Raw genomic sequence first — 20,454 nt, forward strand, 5'->3', positions numbered from 1 at the left:
CCTTTATTTCACGTTATTTAGGCATTGCACGTTATTTGTGCATTCATTACTCCTTATTTCACGTTATTTAGGCAATTCACCAATTCAAAATCAGTCCAAAGCAACCTTGTACTTGGTTTGAGTATTGGACTATGACTCTAGAAGGCAGGGATGGAATCCCTCTGGGTGACCTAGTGCAAGTCACACTTTCTCAGCCTCCTCAGGAAATGACAATGGCAAACCCCATCTGGATCAACCTGCCAAGAAAACCCTGTGACAGGGTCATGCGAGAGAAAGAGAGAGCCAATCATTTCCCTCCAGTTGGAGAGGATGAGTTTTGCAAAGGGAAAGAGACAGAAAGGGGTGAGAGGAGGAGGGAGGGAGGCAGTGTGTGTGTGTCTCTGTGGGGAGGGCTGCTTCACCCCCAAAACAGCTCCAGAAGTACTCCTAGAGGCTGAGAGAAAAGCCCTCCACACTGGGAGGGGGGGAGGAAAAATTGCAGCCAGCAAAGGAGCTTGGGAATTGTAGTCTGATTAGAAGGCATTCCAAGGGCGACCAAGACATGCGTTCCATACCTGCCAAATTTGAATTGAACGCAACTTTGGAGCGGAACAGGATTTGTAAATTCTGTATTTCCCCGAATTTACACATCTCTTGGTTGATCCTGGATTGGTTTCGAATTGACCTAGCATTGACTTCGATTACGTGTGATAACCTCTCGCGCAATATCGTGAATCCACATGATTGCATCTGGGATCACATTGCATTGACCTTCCAATTTCCCCCAATTTCCTCTGTGTGATAACAACCTATGTAACATTTGGTGCTAGGATGGCTGAAAAGTTAAAATATATATAATCCATTGAGCCAGATAAAAATATCCAGCAGATAACAGACGTACCTCACGCCTGATCAAGAACTTAACTGCAGACAGGGAGCAATTTTCCCTTTTAGAAATATACTTATCTTCTGATAAACTATTTGCAAAAGCCTTATAGTGGATGAAACATTGTGCTTTGGATGACCTGAGACAGTTTTATTACAGTTGCATTTTTTTTCCTGGACCTTCTAAATGTTGGTGTTTTTACTGCTTTGTTTTACTATTCCACTATCTCTTGTTTTATTGCTTTTAACTGATTTTATTGTGATAGTGTTGGAGTATTCTTAATTATTATAGTTTTTAAATGGTTGTAATTTGTCTCAACCGTGTATTGGATTGAAAGGCAAGATATAAATACTAGAATGAACGAATAAAGAAACATGTCACATTTTGTATCTCTAATTATTTTCCATATACATTAAGGTTGTTTTGGAAGTTCAGTTTTGTCCTTCTGGGATTTAACTCAGACATGCAAGCAAGAATATGGAAGGCAACAAACTGTTCATGAGGAACTGCTTGCTATGCGGCCTGAATAATTTCCAGCACAACACTGACTTCTCCCCCTGTTTTTTGCAAACTGAATTGAGAGACAATAAGATGCACCAGTATATTTCCGACACAAGCAACTGCAGAAAGACCTGCTCTATTTTGAGAATCCTTCCTGAGAATTTTACCACTATAGGGATTCAAAAAGTTCTTCAGAACAGTGATAACATTGCTAAACAGTGGTGATAATGTTGCTAATAAAATGTTGTATGTTTTCCTAGATCCCTACATTTCTCGTGAACCAAGTAAGAAAGCAAAATGCTGAAAGTCAGAAAAAGGAGAAAAAAGACAAAGCAATGAGGAAATTGCTGAAAAAAATGGCTTATGATCGAGAAAAGCACGAGAAGCAAGACAAAAGCAGCAACGATATAAAATGTCTCAACGAAGTAAGCACGCAAGTACCATTAATTAAAAATTGAGCTGCACATTTCACCCTGAAACTATAGGCATACTATCAGGGCAAGAGATAGCTGTAAAGCCACAGCATGGTTTCAACAGTTACAACTTCCTCCCTGGTACAAATAAATGAAAGCTGTAGTTATTATCTAAAAAACTAGATCTCATTAAAATGATGCCGCTGGTACTAGTAAAGAAGTTTCATGCAATATGTATGGAGTTCTCCTTGCCAAAATATTTAAAATGGCTATCTATTGAAATGTTATACCTTTGGCTTTTTGAAATTTTTGCTTTTCCTGCATATCTTAGATACCCTAGGTCATGAACCCAAAGCTGAGTATTTTTTTAATAAACTATATGTCTTATCACAAATTTAAGCAATAATTGTAGTAACTTGTGTTAAACTGCAGAGCCACCAGCAGTGTAAGAGTTCTCACTCCTTGAGGCAGGATAAGTGCCACCATCCCCTTGCCATCACACCTGCCTTTCCTGGCATGTCCCTTGCCTCAGTCTGAGACATGATGGGCTAAGTGCTCATCGAGACTGCCTGTGTCTGGTTGGTTGTCAAGACACTTTCCCCATAGTGCTTCATTTTGAAAAAGGACTGTTTTGAGGAAAGAATGAAACCTTTGAACCTTGGGAGCTCTTTGGAGAGTTTACCTACTGAATCTCTCAGTTTCCTCAGAGTAATGCATCAGGCAGACAGCTGCTTCAGGGAACCCTGCCACATGGACCACTTTCCTGCTACATTTGCTGTAGTTCTGTAGCTGCCATGTTGTGCTATAGTTCTGTAGCTGCCATGTTGTGACTCACTCCAAAGAGTTGTATTTGACATCTGTCTAGCTCTCCTGCCTGAGGCAGGCCCAGGCCAGCCCCGAGTACATTGCATTAAGAAAGCACTGAATTTCACAAAGGACTAATTTATTGTTGCTGATTCTACTAGCTCTTGTGGTTGGTACACACTTCATTTTTACAGTTCATGATAAAGTTTCTTGACCTGCGTGAGTTGAACAGTCTGCTTGTAATGGTGGAGGGAACTTGAAAGCAAACTGTGAAATGATAATTCTGTCATTAGTGTTTATCACACAGGAGAAATCCTGTGAAAAAACAGGATTTAAAAGGTAACACCCCCCCCCCCCCGCAAAAACGGGTTGATTTTCACACATGTCATTGTTAAACTTGTGTTAACACAAACTGAAAGTAAACAAAAGCCGCTCTTTTTTACTTTCAGGATTTTCCAAAAGTAAAAAGGAGCGGCTTTTGTCTACTTTCTCTCCACTTTCCATTCAGGTTAACACATAACTAGATGTCATGTGAAAATCAACCCACTTTTGCAGTTTTTTTTCCAATTTAAACTCTGATTTTTGCACAGGATTTCCCCCCGTGTGATAAACTCCATTGTTATATATTTTACATTTTTGTTGCCTTCTCATGGAAGTTGCCAGGGTAGTACCCAACCTATCAAAATAAAGCAATAACACACAAATGAGGTTACAGTATATTTAAAGGTTCTAATACAATTTAATTACAGTTTAAAAGGCCACATTGAAAAATTATGCATTAATTATGCCTTAAAAGAAACGTGAGAAAATGGGGGCCAGTTTTAATGCTTCCTGAGGCAGCATTCACGCATCCCTGACATCTTTTCTGTTGCCAAAGTAGCATCAAAAGCAGTACGCGACATATTAAATACCAGTATGGTCATATTTACATATTAAATACCAATACCAATAACTGTTTTAACAATAAAACAGTTTTAAAATACAAGCAGCAGATTAAAACACTCTCCTCAGAAATGCTATATCAGCAGCAAAAGCTAATTTCCATTAACGTTATCTTTAAAAATGTATTACTCATCTGTTCACATACTAGTTCACAGTTAATACATGCTGGTTTACTTTTAACTGGTTAAATATAACACAAAAAAGTTAATTTTATCCAGCATATGTTAGGATCAATGTAACATAAATATGGCACATATAAATATGACACATAACCATATATATCCCAAATAGTTGCACTTTGTAGTGTTCAGCATACAAATTTTGTTCTGATTAGCGTAGCCCATTTTCACCTAAAATCATATTTTCAATGGTGGTGAAGTGGAGACATCTTGTGGAGGGATGCAAAATTGTACTACACTAAGGTATACATTTTTGGCATCTTCCGGCCAAATTAGAAGTGGTGATGGCAGCCATGTTAATTTTTCTACCCTGTTCCCATATAAAACGTGTATGTATTCAAGAATAGTATTTAAAAGGTTGGTGTAGGAGAGATTTAATTCTGCCCTAGCTTGTTGGTTGTTATTCTGACTTTTAGTATCTGACAAGGCTGGGTTGAAGAGCAGGGGGTTCAGGCAACAGACTGGATATAAAATGGGGGAGGGTTTCACTACCCCAAATCATGATTCCTTCTTGAGGTTTTATCCTTGGAATGTTTCTTTGGCTTTTTAAAGGAAAAACACGACAGTGTCATCTCCTTCCAAGCTCAGATATTACACTATAACATAGAAACAATCAATGGGGAGCAGTCAGTCAGTGTGCACCATCATGCTGACTTGAGCAAGCCAAAAAAATGTATGTGCTTGAGGTGCTGTTTTAATACATCAGTTGGAAGAGTATTAGTAAGTCCCTTTCACTTCCCCAATACCTTAGCCTAAGTCACTGTCTGGAATTGTGTTGAGGCTGTTATGCCAGTACAACTGAAGATTGTGCCAGTGATAGTTCTGCTTGCACATCTAGGTTACCTTTCTAGTTATTTTTCTAGAGAGCCAGTTTGGTGTAATGGTTTGAGTGTAGGGCTACAACTTTGGAGATCAGGGTTCAATTCCCAGCTTGGCCATGGTTCTGCTTGCATGTGTAGGTTACCTTCTTTCAGGGAAGGCAATGGCAAATCTCCTCTGAACAAATCTTGCCAAGAAAACCACATGATAGGTTTGCTATAAGTCAGAAACAACGTGAAGGCACATATCGATTTTTCTAGACAAACAGTTCCCCAGTGGCAGTGCAGCAAGTGTCCCTTCCAGTTGACAGTGAACCACAGCTCTGCCTCTCCGCTACCTCCATTGATGTCTCCATCCTTGCTGCACTCACAGGCATTTATTCCCATGGAGCATTACACTCTACTGCTGCTCAGTAGGATACAGGCCCTTGACTTCTACTGTAGACCCATGGCAGAAAAGGGGAGCCTGGCCCTTTTACCTTTTAAAAAGGGGAATTGGAGCATGTACAAGATTTTCTTATTCCAACATCCCAAGTGGCACCTGCTGAAATTCCCTTTTTTATCCAGCTATGGTAGATACAATTGCACTGTAGTACCTTATAGCTTCAAGTGGAAGCAATTGGCCAGCATGCACATAGCAGTTGTCATGTGCACACCAGGACAGTGTATTGGACAAACATTTATTTGCCTACAGCTCACCTCAGTAAATTTGGCTCAATTTGAGAAAAGTGTGGTACTGAGCAAATCTAGAGGTAGTCAGGGTCTTCTTTACTGCCATAGGTCTAGACTGTACTAAAAAAAAGCATATTACGTGTTCTTTTGTTATCAGAATGTGTGATGTCTTGATAGATATCTTGAAAGAGTTTGGTAGGTGTCACAGCTTGTGCTCTGTACTTTTTTTAGTTTTCTACCTTATTTCAAATTTTATTTTATAATGATTTGTGAGCTATGGATGTGTTTGTTTATGACATTCAGCCATTTATGCTTGGTTCCTCATGGAGCAGGAGTCATATTTTTCATATGCTTCATATTTTATATGGCATTTTTCATTTATGTGGCCTGTTCCCCAGCCTCCCCAACTTTTTCCCCTCCAAACAAGACAGAATAATAAGGCAAGGTTTTGACTTTCTTTTTAAAGGCAGCTTATTGCAATGTGTAAACCGAGCTTAAATATGTCTACCAAAATTGTTCACTATTGTTCTCTGTTCCTTTGCTGTTCTGAAATAACTAAGCCAATTTAGACTTTGTTTTGTTCACATTAAAACTGAATTATTCATAAAATGAATCATAGAATCATAGAATTGTAGAGTTGGAAGCGACCACAAGGGCCATCCAGTTCAACCTCCTGCCATGCAAGAACTCTCAATCAAAGCATCCCTGACAGATGGCCATCCAGCCTCTGTTTAAAGACCTCTATGGAAGGAGACTCCACTACACTCCGAGGGAGTTTGTTCCACTGTCGAACAGCCCTTACTGTCAGGAAGTTCCTCCTAATGTTGAGGTGGAATCTCTTTTCCTTCAGCTTGCATCCATTGTTCCGGGTCCTAGTCTCTGGAGCAGCAGAAAACAAGCTTATTCCCACCTCAATATGACATCCTTTCAAATATTTAAACAGGGCTATCATATCACCTCTTAACCTTCTCTTCTCCAGGCTAAACATACCCAGCTCCCTAAGTCATTCCTCATAGGACATGGTTTCCAGACCCTTCACCATTTTAGTCGCCTTCCTTTGGACACGCTCCAGTTTCTCAATGTCCTTTTTGAATTGTGGTGCCCAGAACTGGACACAGTATTCCAGATGGGGCCTGACCAAAGCAGAATGTAGTGGCACTATTACTTCTCTTGATCTAGACACTATACTTTTATTGATGCAGCCTAAAATTGCATTGGCCTTTTTAGCTGCTGCATCACACTGTTGATTCATGTTCAATTTATGGTCTACTTGGACTCCTAGATCCATTTCACATGTAGTCTCGTTCGGACAGGTGTCCTCCATCCTATATCTGTGCATTTCATTTTTCCGCCCTAACTGCAGTATCTTACATTTCTTCATGTTGAATTTCATTTTGTTAGCTTTGGCCCAGCTTTCTAGTCTATTCAGGTCATTTTGAATTTTGATCCTGTCTTCTAGAGTATTAGCTATTCCTCTTAATTTGGTGTCATCTGCAAATATGATAAGTATGCCCCCAATTCTGTCATCCAAGTCATTGATAAAGATGTTGAATAGCACTGGGTCCAGGACAGAGCCTTGTGGGACCCCACTGGTCACTTCTTTCCAGGATGAAAAGGAGCCATTGTTGAACACCCTTTCGGCCTGTCAACCAAATACTAATCCATGTAACCTTGTCTAGCCCACCTTTTACAAGCTTGTTTGCAAAAATGTCATGGGAAACCTTGTCAAAGGCCTTACTGAAATCAAGCTATACTATATACAGCATTCCCTTCATCTACCAAGCTGGTAATTTTATCAAAGAAAGAGATAAGATTTGCTTGGCATGACTTGTTTCTCTGAAACCTATGTTGACTTTTTGTGATTATGGAATTACCTTCTAAATGTTCACATACCCTCTGTTTAATGATCTACTCTAGAATCTTTCCTGGTATAGGTGTCAAACTAACTGGACGATAATTGTTGGGATCCTCTTTTTTTCCCTTTTTGAAGTTGAGGGACAACATTTGCCCTCCTCCAGTCTGTTGGGACTTCTCCTGTTTTCCAGGAGTTCTCAAAGATTATTGCCAATGGCTCCGATATTACAAACAAAACAAAACAAGCTTCATTTATATACCGCTTCTTACCTAAGCAGTGTCTAAGTGGTTTACAACTGTAAGCCAATTTGCCCCCAACAATCTGGGTACTCATTTTAGCGACCTCAGAAGGATGCAAGCCTGAGTCAAGCTTGAGCCCTTTTTCTGGTCTTGAACTTGCAACCTTATGGTTTTTAGTTAGTGGCTGCAGTACAGGCATTTAACCACTGTGCCACCAGAGCTCCTTACATTTGCTAGTTCTTTTAATACTCTTGGATGTAGTTCATCTGGTCCTGGAGATTTATATTTGTTTAGATTAACCAGATATTCCTGTACTATCTCTTTACTTATTCTGTCCTGAAATTCCCCTATTCTGTCCTCTGCTCCATTATCCTCAGGTTGAACTGAGACGACTGAAGCAAAGAAGGTGTTGAATAATTCTGCCTTTTCTCTGTCTTCTGTTAGCATTTTGCCATCTTCTCCACGCAGTGGCCCTACCATTTCCTTCTTCTTCCTTTTACGGCAGACATATCCAAAAAAGCCCTTTTTGTTGTTTGTATCTCTCTAGCAAGCCTGCCTGAGTTCATTCTGTGCTTTAGCTTTTCTGACTTTACCTCTACACAGGCTAGCTATTTGTTTGAATTCTCCTTTGGTGATTTCCCCATTTTTCCATTACTTATACATGTTCCGTTTAAAAGTTAGTTCAGTTGAAAGTTCCTTGGCCATCCATCCTGGTTTCTTGAGACACCTCCCATTTTTCTTTCTCACTGGAACTGTTTTAAATTGTGCCTTCAGTATCTCCCTTTTGAGAAACTCCCATCCATCCTGAACTCCCTTCTCTTTTAGTATTCCTGACCATGGGATCACCCCCAGTATTTCTCTACGTTTACTGATATCAGCTCTCCTAAAGTCTAGAATGTGTGTCTGACTATGCCTGGCTTCTCCTTTCCATTGTATAACAAACTCCAGGAGAACATGGTCACTTCCACCTAATGATCCCACCGCTTGCACCCCATTAACCATGTCATCCTTGTTGGTTAGGATCAGATCTAAAATAGCTGATCCCCTTGTTGCCTCTTCCACCTTTGGAAAATGAAATTGTCTTCCAGGCAAGTGAGGAATTTGCTAGACCTTGAGGATTTGGCTGAGTTTGACTTCCAGCAAATATCAGGATAGTTGAAGTCACCCATCACTACTGCATCTCTCCTTTCTGATGTGTGGTCATCTGCTCTAAAAAGGCATCATCCATCTGACTGGGGGGGGAGGGTTCTGTAGTAGACTCCCACCATAACATCCTTGTTGTTTCCCTCCCCTTTAATTTTTATTCAGATGCTCTCCACCTGGCTTTCAGTATTGATGTCCTGGAACTCTTCACTGGTGTAAATATCTCTGACATATAGTGCTATTCCTCCTCCTTTCCTGTTTGGCCTATTTCTCTTAAAAGGTTATACCCCTCTATTTCTACATTCCAGTTATGAGACTTATCCCACCAGGTTTCAGTGATGCCTATTATGTCATATTTGCTTTGTTGTACTAGGAGTTCAAGTTCATCTTGCTTATTTCCCTTGCTCTGTGCATTAGTGTAGAGACCTCGCAAACCATGGGTCCTCTTTACTTGCTGCCTGTGCAAGTTTTTTTTGCCTCCCACTGTTGGGTCCTTGCACTATTTGTCTTATTTCCTCTATGTCAGTTTGACTATTTTCTTCATCGCTTTTGCCTTCCTTAATATTGTCTCCCTCCCCCATGAAACTCAGTTTAAAGCCCTCCTGATCAAATTCTTGAGACTGTTGGCAAAAACATTTCTTCCAACTGGCATGAGATGCAACCCATCCATTGCCAGAAGTCCCTCCTCATGGAACCGCAGCCCATGATCAAAGAATCCAAATCATTCTCGGCGGCACCATCTGCGGAGCCAGTTGTTTACATCCGCTATTTTCCTCTCCCTTCCTGGACCATGCCCTTCAACTGGCAGAAGAGACGAGATGACAACTTGTGCATCCATTTCTTTCAGCTTCCTACCAAGAGACTCGTAATCCCTTCTGATGTTCTGAAGGCTGTGTCTTGCAGTATCGTTGGTTCCCACGTGGACCAAAAGGAAGGGAAAATCTCTTGAAATCTCCAACGCTTAGGGGTACCAGCCACTCATTTAGTATTGTAATGCCTCCTTTTGTATTATTAAATCTTAGCATATAGCAAGTCAAACTAGTAATAAAAAGTCTACCTGTAGATTTAATTAAATGTTAGTGTGTGTGTGTGTGTGTGTAGGCTTTTAAAAAAGGAAGACCCCTGTTCTTGGAAATAATTTGAAATAAAACTCATTTCATCACACTCTTTAGTTAAGAGTTTCATAAATATTATTTTACACTATAGCATATCTGAAGGAAAGGAAAGCATTTGATTTGAAAACTCAGCCTTTTAGGAATCTTGAAACTTTGTTATGATAGTGTAAGAACAAAGTTTTTGTTTCTTTTCACTGTTGAAAGAATAATTGATTGATATGTAAATTTGGTATCTAAAATGTATGCTGAATACCATGGTGAATGTTACATATTAATTTCTATGAACGTTTATATCCAAATGTTCTGTCACTGTAGAAAAGGTTCAAGTGTATTAACATTTTGGTAAAATTGTTTTATAGGTCAAAGCTGTGTGTGTGTTGGGGGTGGGGCCTGCTTTGTATAGAACAATATGCCTAACATGAGTATTCATTATATGATCTGTCCAAATTAATTATTCTGCACTATGTTTTGAGAAGATTCTCAAAGCCAGCTGGAAGCTGCTATATTCCAATTTCATTACTGCTTTGCAGGCTGATGTTCCTCAGGGAGTAATACGGGTGCAAGCACCTCATCTTTCCAAAGTTTCCATGGCAATCCAGCTGACAGAAGAATTAAAAGCTGGCGAAGTTGTTGCCAGATTCCTCAGCCAAAAAAGGTATGATCCTGGCTGCTTCTTTTCCCCCTAAATGCTTTGTTTTTATTTCTTTTTTTAAAGTGTCACTTTGGAATGCTACATCAAGAAGGAAAAAAAACTGACTTAATTTTGGAAAAGAGCACAATGTACATTTAATTGTTAATTATTACTGTATTGAGCCCACACTTTTAGAAGTCAGGAAATAATTATTTTACCAATGAGATTGTTCTCAGTCATTTTAATGAGTCCTATTGGGCAGTCATATTTTGCAGCACCCAAAAATATGTCATGACACCTAATAAAGGTTGTTGTTGTTGTTGTTTTTGTTGTTAGCTACCCTTGAGTCAGTTCTGACTCATGGCGAACCCGTCAATGAGACATCTCCAAGAATCCCTATCCTTCACTGCCTTGCCCAGATCCTGCAAACTCTTGTCCACAAATTATACCAATGGAGGACCCCCCCCCCCAAAAAAAAAATCTGCTATCGATCATAGTTGTGGGCATGATTTGAAAACAAAAGGCTGTAAAAGCTTGCCAGGTGAACACCTCTTTGATGACCAAATTTATGGAGTCAATACAAGTGGTTCTCCAACTGGGGCTGGACCCCCAAGGGTCAGGGGAGATTTGCTCAAAGGGAGGTGCAAAACTTGGAGGCCCTGATCTGTCTTTCTCTGCTTCAGTCACACTCTTCATCTCTTTTTTATATACTGGTATATGCACTTGTGTATACCAGATACACAAGGCAAGAAAGTGAATGTTTCTGTGTGACTGTGTGTGTGTTGAAGAGTAAATGAGCATGTGTGTGAATGATAGAAAGAATGAAAGAGCATGATTGAATGTGTACAGATCTATAAGCACTGGTGCATGTGAGTTTGACTGTGTTAGAGACAGTATGTGTAAATTTTGCACATGTGTTGAGATAGGTATTGAATTTATTTAAATAACATTTTCTAATTTGAGGATATTATTTCCTTGTAAAATGTTAAAATATGAATATACATTAACATGCCCATGAACATAAACAAACTTAACAGACAAAATATTTTTATTCATATACTGTGTCAAGGGGTGGGTGACATTAGCATATAGATGTAAAGTGGACCTTAGGACCACTGGACCATTTTGAAAATTTCAAATTGTTACTAACCTGTCTGTCAAAATGTATGTGAATTGTTTACTTCAGCCCTAAAATCTGTACAGTATGTACAACTATAGAAGTATTTTAAAAAGCATTAATGATAAATGTTTGCATTTCTATAAAAACAATGAAATGGGACCACATGGTTTAAGTTAAATGACCTAGTATAAAAATGGACAGAAAGATTACATCTTTCTGAGTATATGAGCTAATTCACACAATTTTGATTCCATATAATTCATTATAGTGTGCAGCTCCACTTCCCATTATCATCCAAGTATGATATGTTTATTTCCATTAGTTAACAGATGGGAAGATATAATTTTAGTATGTTGGCAATTCTCTGAACTGTAAAGCATTGTCCTAACAACATATAATTTTTTTTATTGTAAATGACTTGGTACAGTGCCTAATCATTTTGTGACATTACTTTGTAGTGGAAATGTTCAAGTTTTGAAGAAAGAAGAGGTGTTTTTATATGAAGTTGGAGGAAATATTGGTAAGGCCGTTTACTCCATAGTGCTGATTCAAATTTTGGTTAAATCATGTAATATAACCTAAATTACCTCAGATGTATATGTGAAGGTATTATTTCTGTTGAAATACCTCCGTGGTGTCCTTTATACTGCAGAATTAATGCAGTTTGACCCTGCTTTAACTTCCATAGTGCAATGCTATGGAATTCTGGCTACAAATCTCAGGATTCCATAGGATGGAGCCATGCACAATTAAAGCAATGTCAAACTGTATTAATTCTGCAGTGTGGCAGCAGCCCAAGTCAGTTTTATGTGAAAGTTAACCATGACAAGGACCAAGCTAGAAGTTTTGATGTATACTTTCTGAATATTTGATATAGGGATGTAACTGCACAGCATTGCATGGTGGTTGTGCGTAGATGAGAGGAACAAACTGTAATGACTGGCTGTATATATCCTTGTACAGTGAAAGAGTGTTGCCTGGCTCTTTAGCCAAAAGTCACCATCATACTTCCCTGGATATAGACATTGTTGTCTGATTTTGGAAGCCAAGCAGGATTGGGCCTGCTTAGAACTTGGATAGGAGACTACCAGGGAACAGCAAGGATTCCCAGACAGGGCTAGAATATATCTCTCTCTGAAACCTTGGAGAGCCATGGCTGCTGGCCAGTAGTGCCAGCATCTCCTTTGAATGTTGGGGAATTAAATTGTTCAAAAGGAAACATTCAAGAGGTGGGTAACTTTTGGGATCTTTTTACACCTATTTATATAAATACAAACCACAAGAAACTCCAGTTCTCAGTAAATAATGAATTTTTATTTAGAAATGGGCAAGGGAGCACTCAGACACCATGAACTGATTCATTCTTGAGATGCACACGATGATACAAAAGGCTGAAAAGTTATATAGCAGAATATTAAAGGTTAAGAAGGGGATATATTTACCATTCTATGATAGAGACTCAGACTGCATTCAAGGGAACAGTGGGCAAAGTGAACAATGATATCTCAGATTTGAGAGGGGTTATATTTTTTTCTGCCCCCGGGACATGTGCTATGTTCCCAAAAGGTGTGTCAAAAGCTTTGATGATTTTCCCAAGGAATGGACAAACTGGTCCAGAAAACTTAAGGGTTTTTAGCACCAAAATGTTAATGCACTGATGATCAAACAGGCAGGGGAAATGCAAGGACTTCAGAAAGTGGGAACAGGGTATGGTCTTTGTCAGTTTGACAAATGTTTTTCTTTGTTTCCATGGGAAATTGAAATCAGGCAGGTAGGAGTAATGTGTCACATTTAGCATAACCTATAGTACTCATATTTGTTCTTATCTAGATCAGGCATGCCTGACACAATGACCCTGACACTGATGCCTTTTAGCGTACTTAAGTCATTGTGAACATTGTGACTTCTGGTTCTGCTCCACACTAGATAGTACATATGGAAACCTCATTTTTTTGTTGGAGGGGTGATAGCGTATGCTAACAGGATAGAAATGTTATAATATAATATATTAATCTCCTTGGAACATGCTGAGTTTGTCTCCTCTTTGGTAACTGGCTTAGTGGATATGTTGTCATGATCTCTATGAAGGTATCTTGATGTGATGATGAAGATGGTGACTTAACCACATCCATATCAGAACCAAGGAGGAGGTTGGCTGAAATTGAAAGCTCTCTAGAGAAAGTTTGCAAGAAGCTTTTAGAGCATAATGCTACCATTTGTTTCAGATCCCAATATACAATTGTAGATTGCTTCATCTCCCTGCTGGTATCTAGCTTCCTTATTTTCACTCTACCTGCAATCCAATGTGTATTTAATCCAGAGTAAATCGCATTGCATTCATTGGAGTTGACTCTAAGATAAATCTTAAAAATGTTTAAAATCTGTAATTTTACATAAAACGTGTTTCTCTAACAGGTGAACGTTGTCTGGATGACGATACCTACATGAAGGATTTGTATCAGCTAAACCCAAATGCAGAATGGATTATAAAATGTAAAAACTGCTGAAGTTGTGAATCTGTGAAGAAAGAGATGCTACAGATGGATTTTTGTAATATTATAAGCATTCAGGTCTACCAAACTAAAAGGGCAGTGTGATCATTTGATACTTGAACTACACCATCAAGGGGATATTGTCAGTACTACAGTTGCCTTTCAAGGAGTCTCCTTCCCTTTGTCTCAAGTCAGTATGAGCTACTATAGCAATGCAGGGTAAGAGTAAGCTGTGCAGGGCCAATATGTACAGTTCTTTTCTTATGGGAACTATTGTGCCTTTGAAATGGTCCCACCTGATGATTTGTACTTTCCAGTTGCTCATTATAGCTCCATGTAAAAACAAAAACAAAGAACAAGTTTTTTTCTTAGCAAAGACATCTATAAACCATGAGATATAAAAAGCATTATTTCATGGGTCCTAATTATCAAAATCTGGTATATGTATGCCATGTGAAAACAAGGCAGTGGTGATGTGTTGTATGTAACAGAAAGAGGTACCTGCCCACTGTTGCAGGTGGATGCTTATTTATAGTTTCAGGTTTTATTAGATGATTTGTCCTCACTGTTCCGAGGAATAGATTTCTGTGAAGACCTTAATGTGATTCTACTTACATAGCTAGTAGACTCTGATGCCAGTAAACTCTCTCATCATGATGTTTAAAATTTATTATTAAATATAGTTTGTCATTCTTATGCATTCTATACAGATTAGGCTGTCTGAATGTCACATCTCTAAAGTTGCTGCCATTCTATATCCCATGGGAAATTTGATTTGAGCATTTTCTTAAGGGCAATGTTGCTACCCAAAATTATTCACTTGTCAGTGAAGATAAACATTGCTGAGAAAAATCAAATGTGTTTATTCCCACAGTGATCTAACAGGGGAGTTGTGGCTAATTATTTTCAAGCAAGTGCTTACCTGCAATAGTTGGGGCATGCATACTACCAATGAATAGTGATTTACATTGATCCACATATTTATATTCTGTTGGTTTTGTTTTATGGGGGGAAAAAAACTGCAAGCATTCTCTCTCTCTCTCTCTCTCTCTCTGTGTGTGTGTGTGTGTGTGTGTATTTGGATTTTTTAAATCATCAAATGAAATTACCTTTTTTTGGAGGTGAAAACAGCACAAAAAGAACAGGTAATGTTCAGGAATATAGCATATTGCTGAGAAGGAAGAAATGTACTGGAGTTAGGAGTTATATTTCAAGGCACCTTTCCATTTTCATCATGGGATAATTCTTGCTATTATTCTCCAACTTCCTCAAACTGGAACCCTCCAGATTTATAGGATTATATCCTCATTATTCCCAGCCACCATGTCCCTGCTGGCTTGAATGATGGAAGTTTCTGCTTATCTGGAAGACACAAGGTGGGTGAAAGCTGTCTTGTGACAATAACCAATTAAGCACAAACTTCTGTTATGTCATTGTTGCCATTGTAGCTTCTCTGGCTTTTTGATACAGTATTAGAGAAGCAACAGATGTCATAGTTGTCATGTGGCCACTGTAAAGAATGAGTTGCAGAAGGATGCCATTTGAATGGCATGTGGACTGCTGACATCTCCAGTGAACTGTAGCTTAGTCTCCTGTTGTAAAACAGTTTTTCTAAGTAATGTGAATACACCGTGAATAATAGTAGTCAATGCAGGTGAACTCCCCTCCCTCTCCGTCTCTCAGGAATTACCACTAGACATTTCAGGTCAATGCAGAGAGGAGAGGAAATGTCTGACCTGATCAGTAGCTAGTTCTCAGTTTCCTAGACTTTCCCTGTCTCCACTGCCATATGCCAACAATTACTGTACCAATAACGGTGAACTTTGCCTTCCCTTGGTATGCAGTACTAGCCATTAGTGTCATCAGTGGAATGGGATCCACTTGTGGAATGGACAACTCTTGAAGCACCTATGCATTTCCGAGATCAGTTCCAGAAAGTTGAAAGAAGCATGTTTGGGGAGGAAGTGGGGAGAAGGGAGGAAGAAATGAGAGGCAAAGTACCACTATTGATAAGAAAGTTCACTTGCATGATGTTGGACGAGTAGTCTCTTTTTCACCAAACATTTTTAATAAAGAGAAAACTTGAAAAGTCAATACTTATGAATCTAGAATCTAAATTTTAAAGATCATATAGGTGCACAATTCAGTAAATTGTGTTTATAATACTTTTTATAGTCCTTAGCTGTTCCAAATAAGATTAATATGAGGAGGGAAATCTAGGTATTTAAATCAAGACCAATTGATGCTGTTGAGAACAGCAGCTGTGGTCATTAAAAACAAACTATCAATGGCCTGTAGATTTAATTTTTTAAAAAGATAACTTCATTGCTGGTTTAGTGCCATTATCTTTTTATTACAATTTGAAAAGCTTTTATACATAAATGGATTTTCTTAATGCTGTTTTAATTTGAACTATTAAATGTATACATGAAGTATATACAAAAGATACACTGACTAGTAGGGAATCAGCTAATTTGTTTTGTTTCCACACTTGTGTAGATTTGTACATAAAATGAGATGTTTCAGATGAAAATTTGTGTGGCTGTTTTTATTTTCCTCTTGTACATATTTTGTATTGATTATGTCATAGATCTTTGAACCAGAAGAAATCCAAAGCTTGAGAAGAAGGTCAGATCAGAAGAATGCCAAAATTTCTTTTTGTAAAAGTTGGAGAGGTTCTATTGGCCCAGTGATTTTGGGAGTTATAATCCAAAATAAGTTTTCTGTATTGTGAAACAAACAAAGAAACAAAAAACAAACAAAAAACAATCCAAAGATTACTCTTTGCATGTGAAACTCATGATATATGAAGTCATATCTTTCCATACCACTTTACTCCAGTGTGACAGTCATCTTCTAGTTTTGTACTCAAAATCAATGGGATGGATTTGATTGATTTGAACCCTCCCATGCTTCTTTGGAGTGCACTTGGACACTACTTCAATAATTTATTCCATCATCAAGTCATTGGAAAGAAGAGCTCTTCTAACTGGAAATGGAAACATTGTGACCTGGTGCAGAAACTATTATTATTGAATTTTCATACTGAAGAAGAGTTCTATGTAGTTCAAAAGATTGCACTTACTACAAACACTATCTGATTCAGCCATCTTTATTTGCTTGATTGATGGATTGATTATACACGCTGCCTAATTGGACCCAAGGCAGCTCAAAAAAGATACTTTAAAAATTGTACAATTTTAAAAACAAAATTAAAAACATCACATTAATATAACAAGTTAAAAATATAAAACCATTAAAAACATAAAAAAGCAAACAGCCCAATAAGACGCCTCCCTGGGTGTGATTACATATTAAATGCTAGCTTGAAAAGAAAGGTTCTTGCCCACTGGTGAAAGGAAACAGGAAAGGACCAGCCTAGCCTCCTGTGGAAGGTAGTTGACCAGTTCCTGGTCTCGTTTCCTGACCAAGTGTGCCTGTGATGGTGGTGGAAGCAAGAGAAAGCCTTCCCCTGAAGACTGGTGGGCTCAGCATTAGGGTTGGGGAAATAGAAAGTGTCAAAGTTTTTTGTAGCTGGAACCTTCACATATCTGATTGGAATTCTTTATTTAGATATCGATACATATGAAAGCTGCTCAATGTGGTACTCTGCTTACTGTAGTGCAGTAGTTCTCAACTTTCCTAATGCCGCAACCCTTTAATACAGTTCCTCATGTTGTGGTGACCCAAACCCATGAAATTATTTTCACTGCTACTTCATAACTGTAATTAAATAGGTGTTTTCCAATGGTCTTAGGCGACCACCATGAAAGGGTAATTCAACCCCCAAAGGGGTCCTGACCCACAGGTTGGGAACCACTGCTGTAGTAGATCACATTTGTGGAAGAATAGTGAGAAGTGTTAGCGAGGTGTTGGAGGTTTAGCTCTTGTTAGTTCTCCCCCTATATTGTCCCATGTTCAATCAGACTCACTCGGAGTCTTCTGTGTTCCTCACTCTAGTCTCTGTCCCACTTGTTTCACCACTGCCAGCTGCCAAGTGAACTGAAAGTTTTGCTTGGCTTCATTCTGTAGGAGGGGACACTTTGGAACAATCATGTCCATTGCCCAAACCATTTCCCTGTTGCAGAGTTCAGCCAGAGCTTCAGCAGGATCACCTCCTAAGGTAACAGGAAACTCCTCAAGAGCCACCAAAAATCCATTTGGATCCATAAGCCAGGTTCCATCTCTCAGCTTTAGAGTGAATGAAGTGGCAATTGGGGTACTTGCCTCTGAGACTCTGACTGCTAGTTGCCATACAGGTTGTGGAAATATCCAGAGCCTCTATCTCCATCACACCTGAATGGCTTACTCTTGTCTCAGACAAAGCTGTTCTTGGCCTGCTGACACCACCAAGTCTGATGTGCTGCAACATGAAGACAGCCCTCCAATGGGAGAATGCACACACCTGTCCAAAGAAGGCCTGCTTCTTTTAGAATTACTCCAGAGTCCAAGCCATGTTAATCTGGCCTTGCATGCTGACATGTGCCTATTACAGTTCACTGTTTCATTTGAGAAGGCAAATCATGTGAATATTAATAGAGTTTATTATATGTCTATTTCTATGTCTAAAAATGGAAATGATTTTGCATTTCCATTTTTTAAAAAAAGACTTATGCCTTCACAGATAATGAATATTGTAGTTTTGTCCCCTTTTTATTTTCAGTCCTATATTTGTTCTCACTTTCTTTTGTTTTGACAGACAGGTCTTCACTATGCAGTCTCTATAGGTGGCAGCATTACTCTGCAGTTGAATTCCACTGTTAAAAACAAAACTTCAAATATGACATGGTTGAAATACTTTTAGAGATTGTTTGGAAATCTTGGCATTTATTGCTAAAGTGGCTATCCATCAATACTGCTAGCATGCAGGAGACAAAGATATTTGAAGATACGAGAACATAAAATGCTGGTGCTAGATGTTTCCTAAACATAAAATATAGGAGATGTGAATCAAAGTACTGTAAATTGGTATGAAGTACAAATGTGGCAGAAATTTTCATCTTACTTTAGCAGAGTTGTTATTTGCATCCCTTCAGAAGGTCCATTTTTAGCTATTGGAACTTTCCTTTTTTAACCTGTCATTCACAGTGAGAAGCACCATTCATTTTGTACAGCTTTATCTGTTAAAATGCACTCTTTGTGCTGTTCAGTTAGCCATTAGTGTGCATTATCTGGTGGAGAAAAAAAGAGTAAATATTTAAAAGCTTGAGGAAGAAATTCTCAGGTAGCAATATTGCATTTCAATTGGTAGGAAACATAACTGAATGATATCATTATACAAGAACATTTTGCCTTGAATCCCAGAAGAGATCAAAGAAAAGGTAATTGTTCAATTTCAGCAGTACTGAAACCATTATAAACAAACAAAAGTTCATCTGAGGAAAGAAATACTAAAATTGGTATTTCTGATAAAAATGTTACGTTTTAAATGGAGAACAGAAGGGTTATCAATATACCCATCTAGCAGAAAAGGTCTAAGGTGGAGATGAATTCTTTGTTTATAATTTGATATCCTCCAGAGCTGATGATGAGATGATAAATGTATTGTTGCCTGTGATATATGTATTCCTAAAAATGCCTCTGATTTCTAAAACGCTGCAAAACCGGTTTACCAGAGACCACAATCGTATCCACAATATATCCAGGTAAACACTAGTTTACATTTGTTTTAGCTGTCTGCAGAGCTCAAAACTATATGTATTCTCTTTAAATATGAAACTACATAATGTATATATAGTGGTAGTCTAAATAAAATCCAACCTCCTGGGCTCCTAGATCAGATATACGCTAGGGGAGGAGTGGGAAACGTGGCCATCCAGATACTGGGTGTCAGCTTGTATCATCCCTGAATTTGATATCCGTAGGATCACAGATTTTCCATTCCAATTTAACATGTATGAAGTCTTTGAAGCTGGAAAGGAAGCAGCTACCTTAAGGGCATGAAGGATGTGCACGAAAGATGTGCAGCTGAGCATATACGTATTTTTCCAGTATACTGCTTCAAAATGAATGTAGGGATATTTTTGATTTTTATTTTTACAGTCTTCCATCATGGCTATCACCATACAGATCAAGACTGCCACCAAGAAATAACCAGGCTAATTCTTACAGTACAGGGCTACATTATTACAATCTGCAGAATGGAAGCATACATTGCCACTGTCACCACTAAGGAGGCTATGACTCCAGGCAGAGCAAGATTTGTAAGTAAAGCATTTGATAAATTTGCCATGTCAACCTTTTCCTTGCATATGCATCTAACCAACACCATTCAAATGGTTTTGCTAGTTTAATAAAGAGCAAATATGGGGCATTGGTTTGGCTGTTGGGCTCCAGGAAGCCAAGTGTTGAATGTTCATCCAGTCATGCAAACCCACAGGATGAATTTTGGCAAGTAACTCTCTATCAGCCCAAGAGGAAGACCATGGCAAACCTTCTTTGAGTAAATCTTGGGAGGAAAACCCTATGGCATGGTCAATATAAGTTGAATTTGACTTGAAGGCACAGAATAACAGCAACAGAATTCCTCTAAATACTCAGGGCATTGCTTTCTCTAGGTGAATGTCATTCAAAATGGTGGTCTGTGGATCAATGCTGGCCTGTCAGCTGTCAATAAGTTTCCAGGAAATTGTGAATATAATACTAATGGTCAACAGAACATAACA

At 38.6% G+C, this 20,454-nt stretch overlaps 1 protein-coding gene across 3 annotated transcripts in view; it reads left to right on the forward strand.

Moving 5' to 3' along the window:
* Positions 1 to 16,322, forward strand: part of ARHGAP18 (Rho GTPase activating protein 18) — a 118,885-nt gene extending 102,563 nt beyond the window's left edge. For all 3 annotated transcript variants that reach the window (XM_089530403.1, XM_089530404.1, XM_089530402.1), the window contains exons 12-15: positions 1,627 to 1,791; positions 10,077 to 10,201; positions 11,756 to 11,817; positions 13,713 to 16,322. In XM_089530403.1, the coding sequence (XP_089386529.1) occupies positions 1,627 to 1,791; positions 10,077 to 10,201; positions 11,756 to 11,817; positions 13,713 to 13,804 (444 nt within the window). In that variant the 3' untranslated portion in view covers positions 13,805 to 16,322. The remainder of the gene's footprint in view (positions 1 to 1,626; positions 1,792 to 10,076; positions 10,202 to 11,755; positions 11,818 to 13,712) is intronic.
* The last annotated feature ends 4,132 nt before the right edge of the window (positions 16,323 to 20,454 follow it).

The sequence above is a fragment of the Sceloporus occidentalis genome, unplaced genomic scaffold (genome assembly GCF_023333645.1).
Source record: "Sceloporus occidentalis isolate IW3139 unplaced genomic scaffold, rSceOcc1.0.p SCAF_6, whole genome shotgun sequence".
NCBI classification, from domain to species: Eukaryota; Metazoa; Chordata; class Lepidosauria; order Squamata; family Phrynosomatidae; genus Sceloporus; species Sceloporus occidentalis.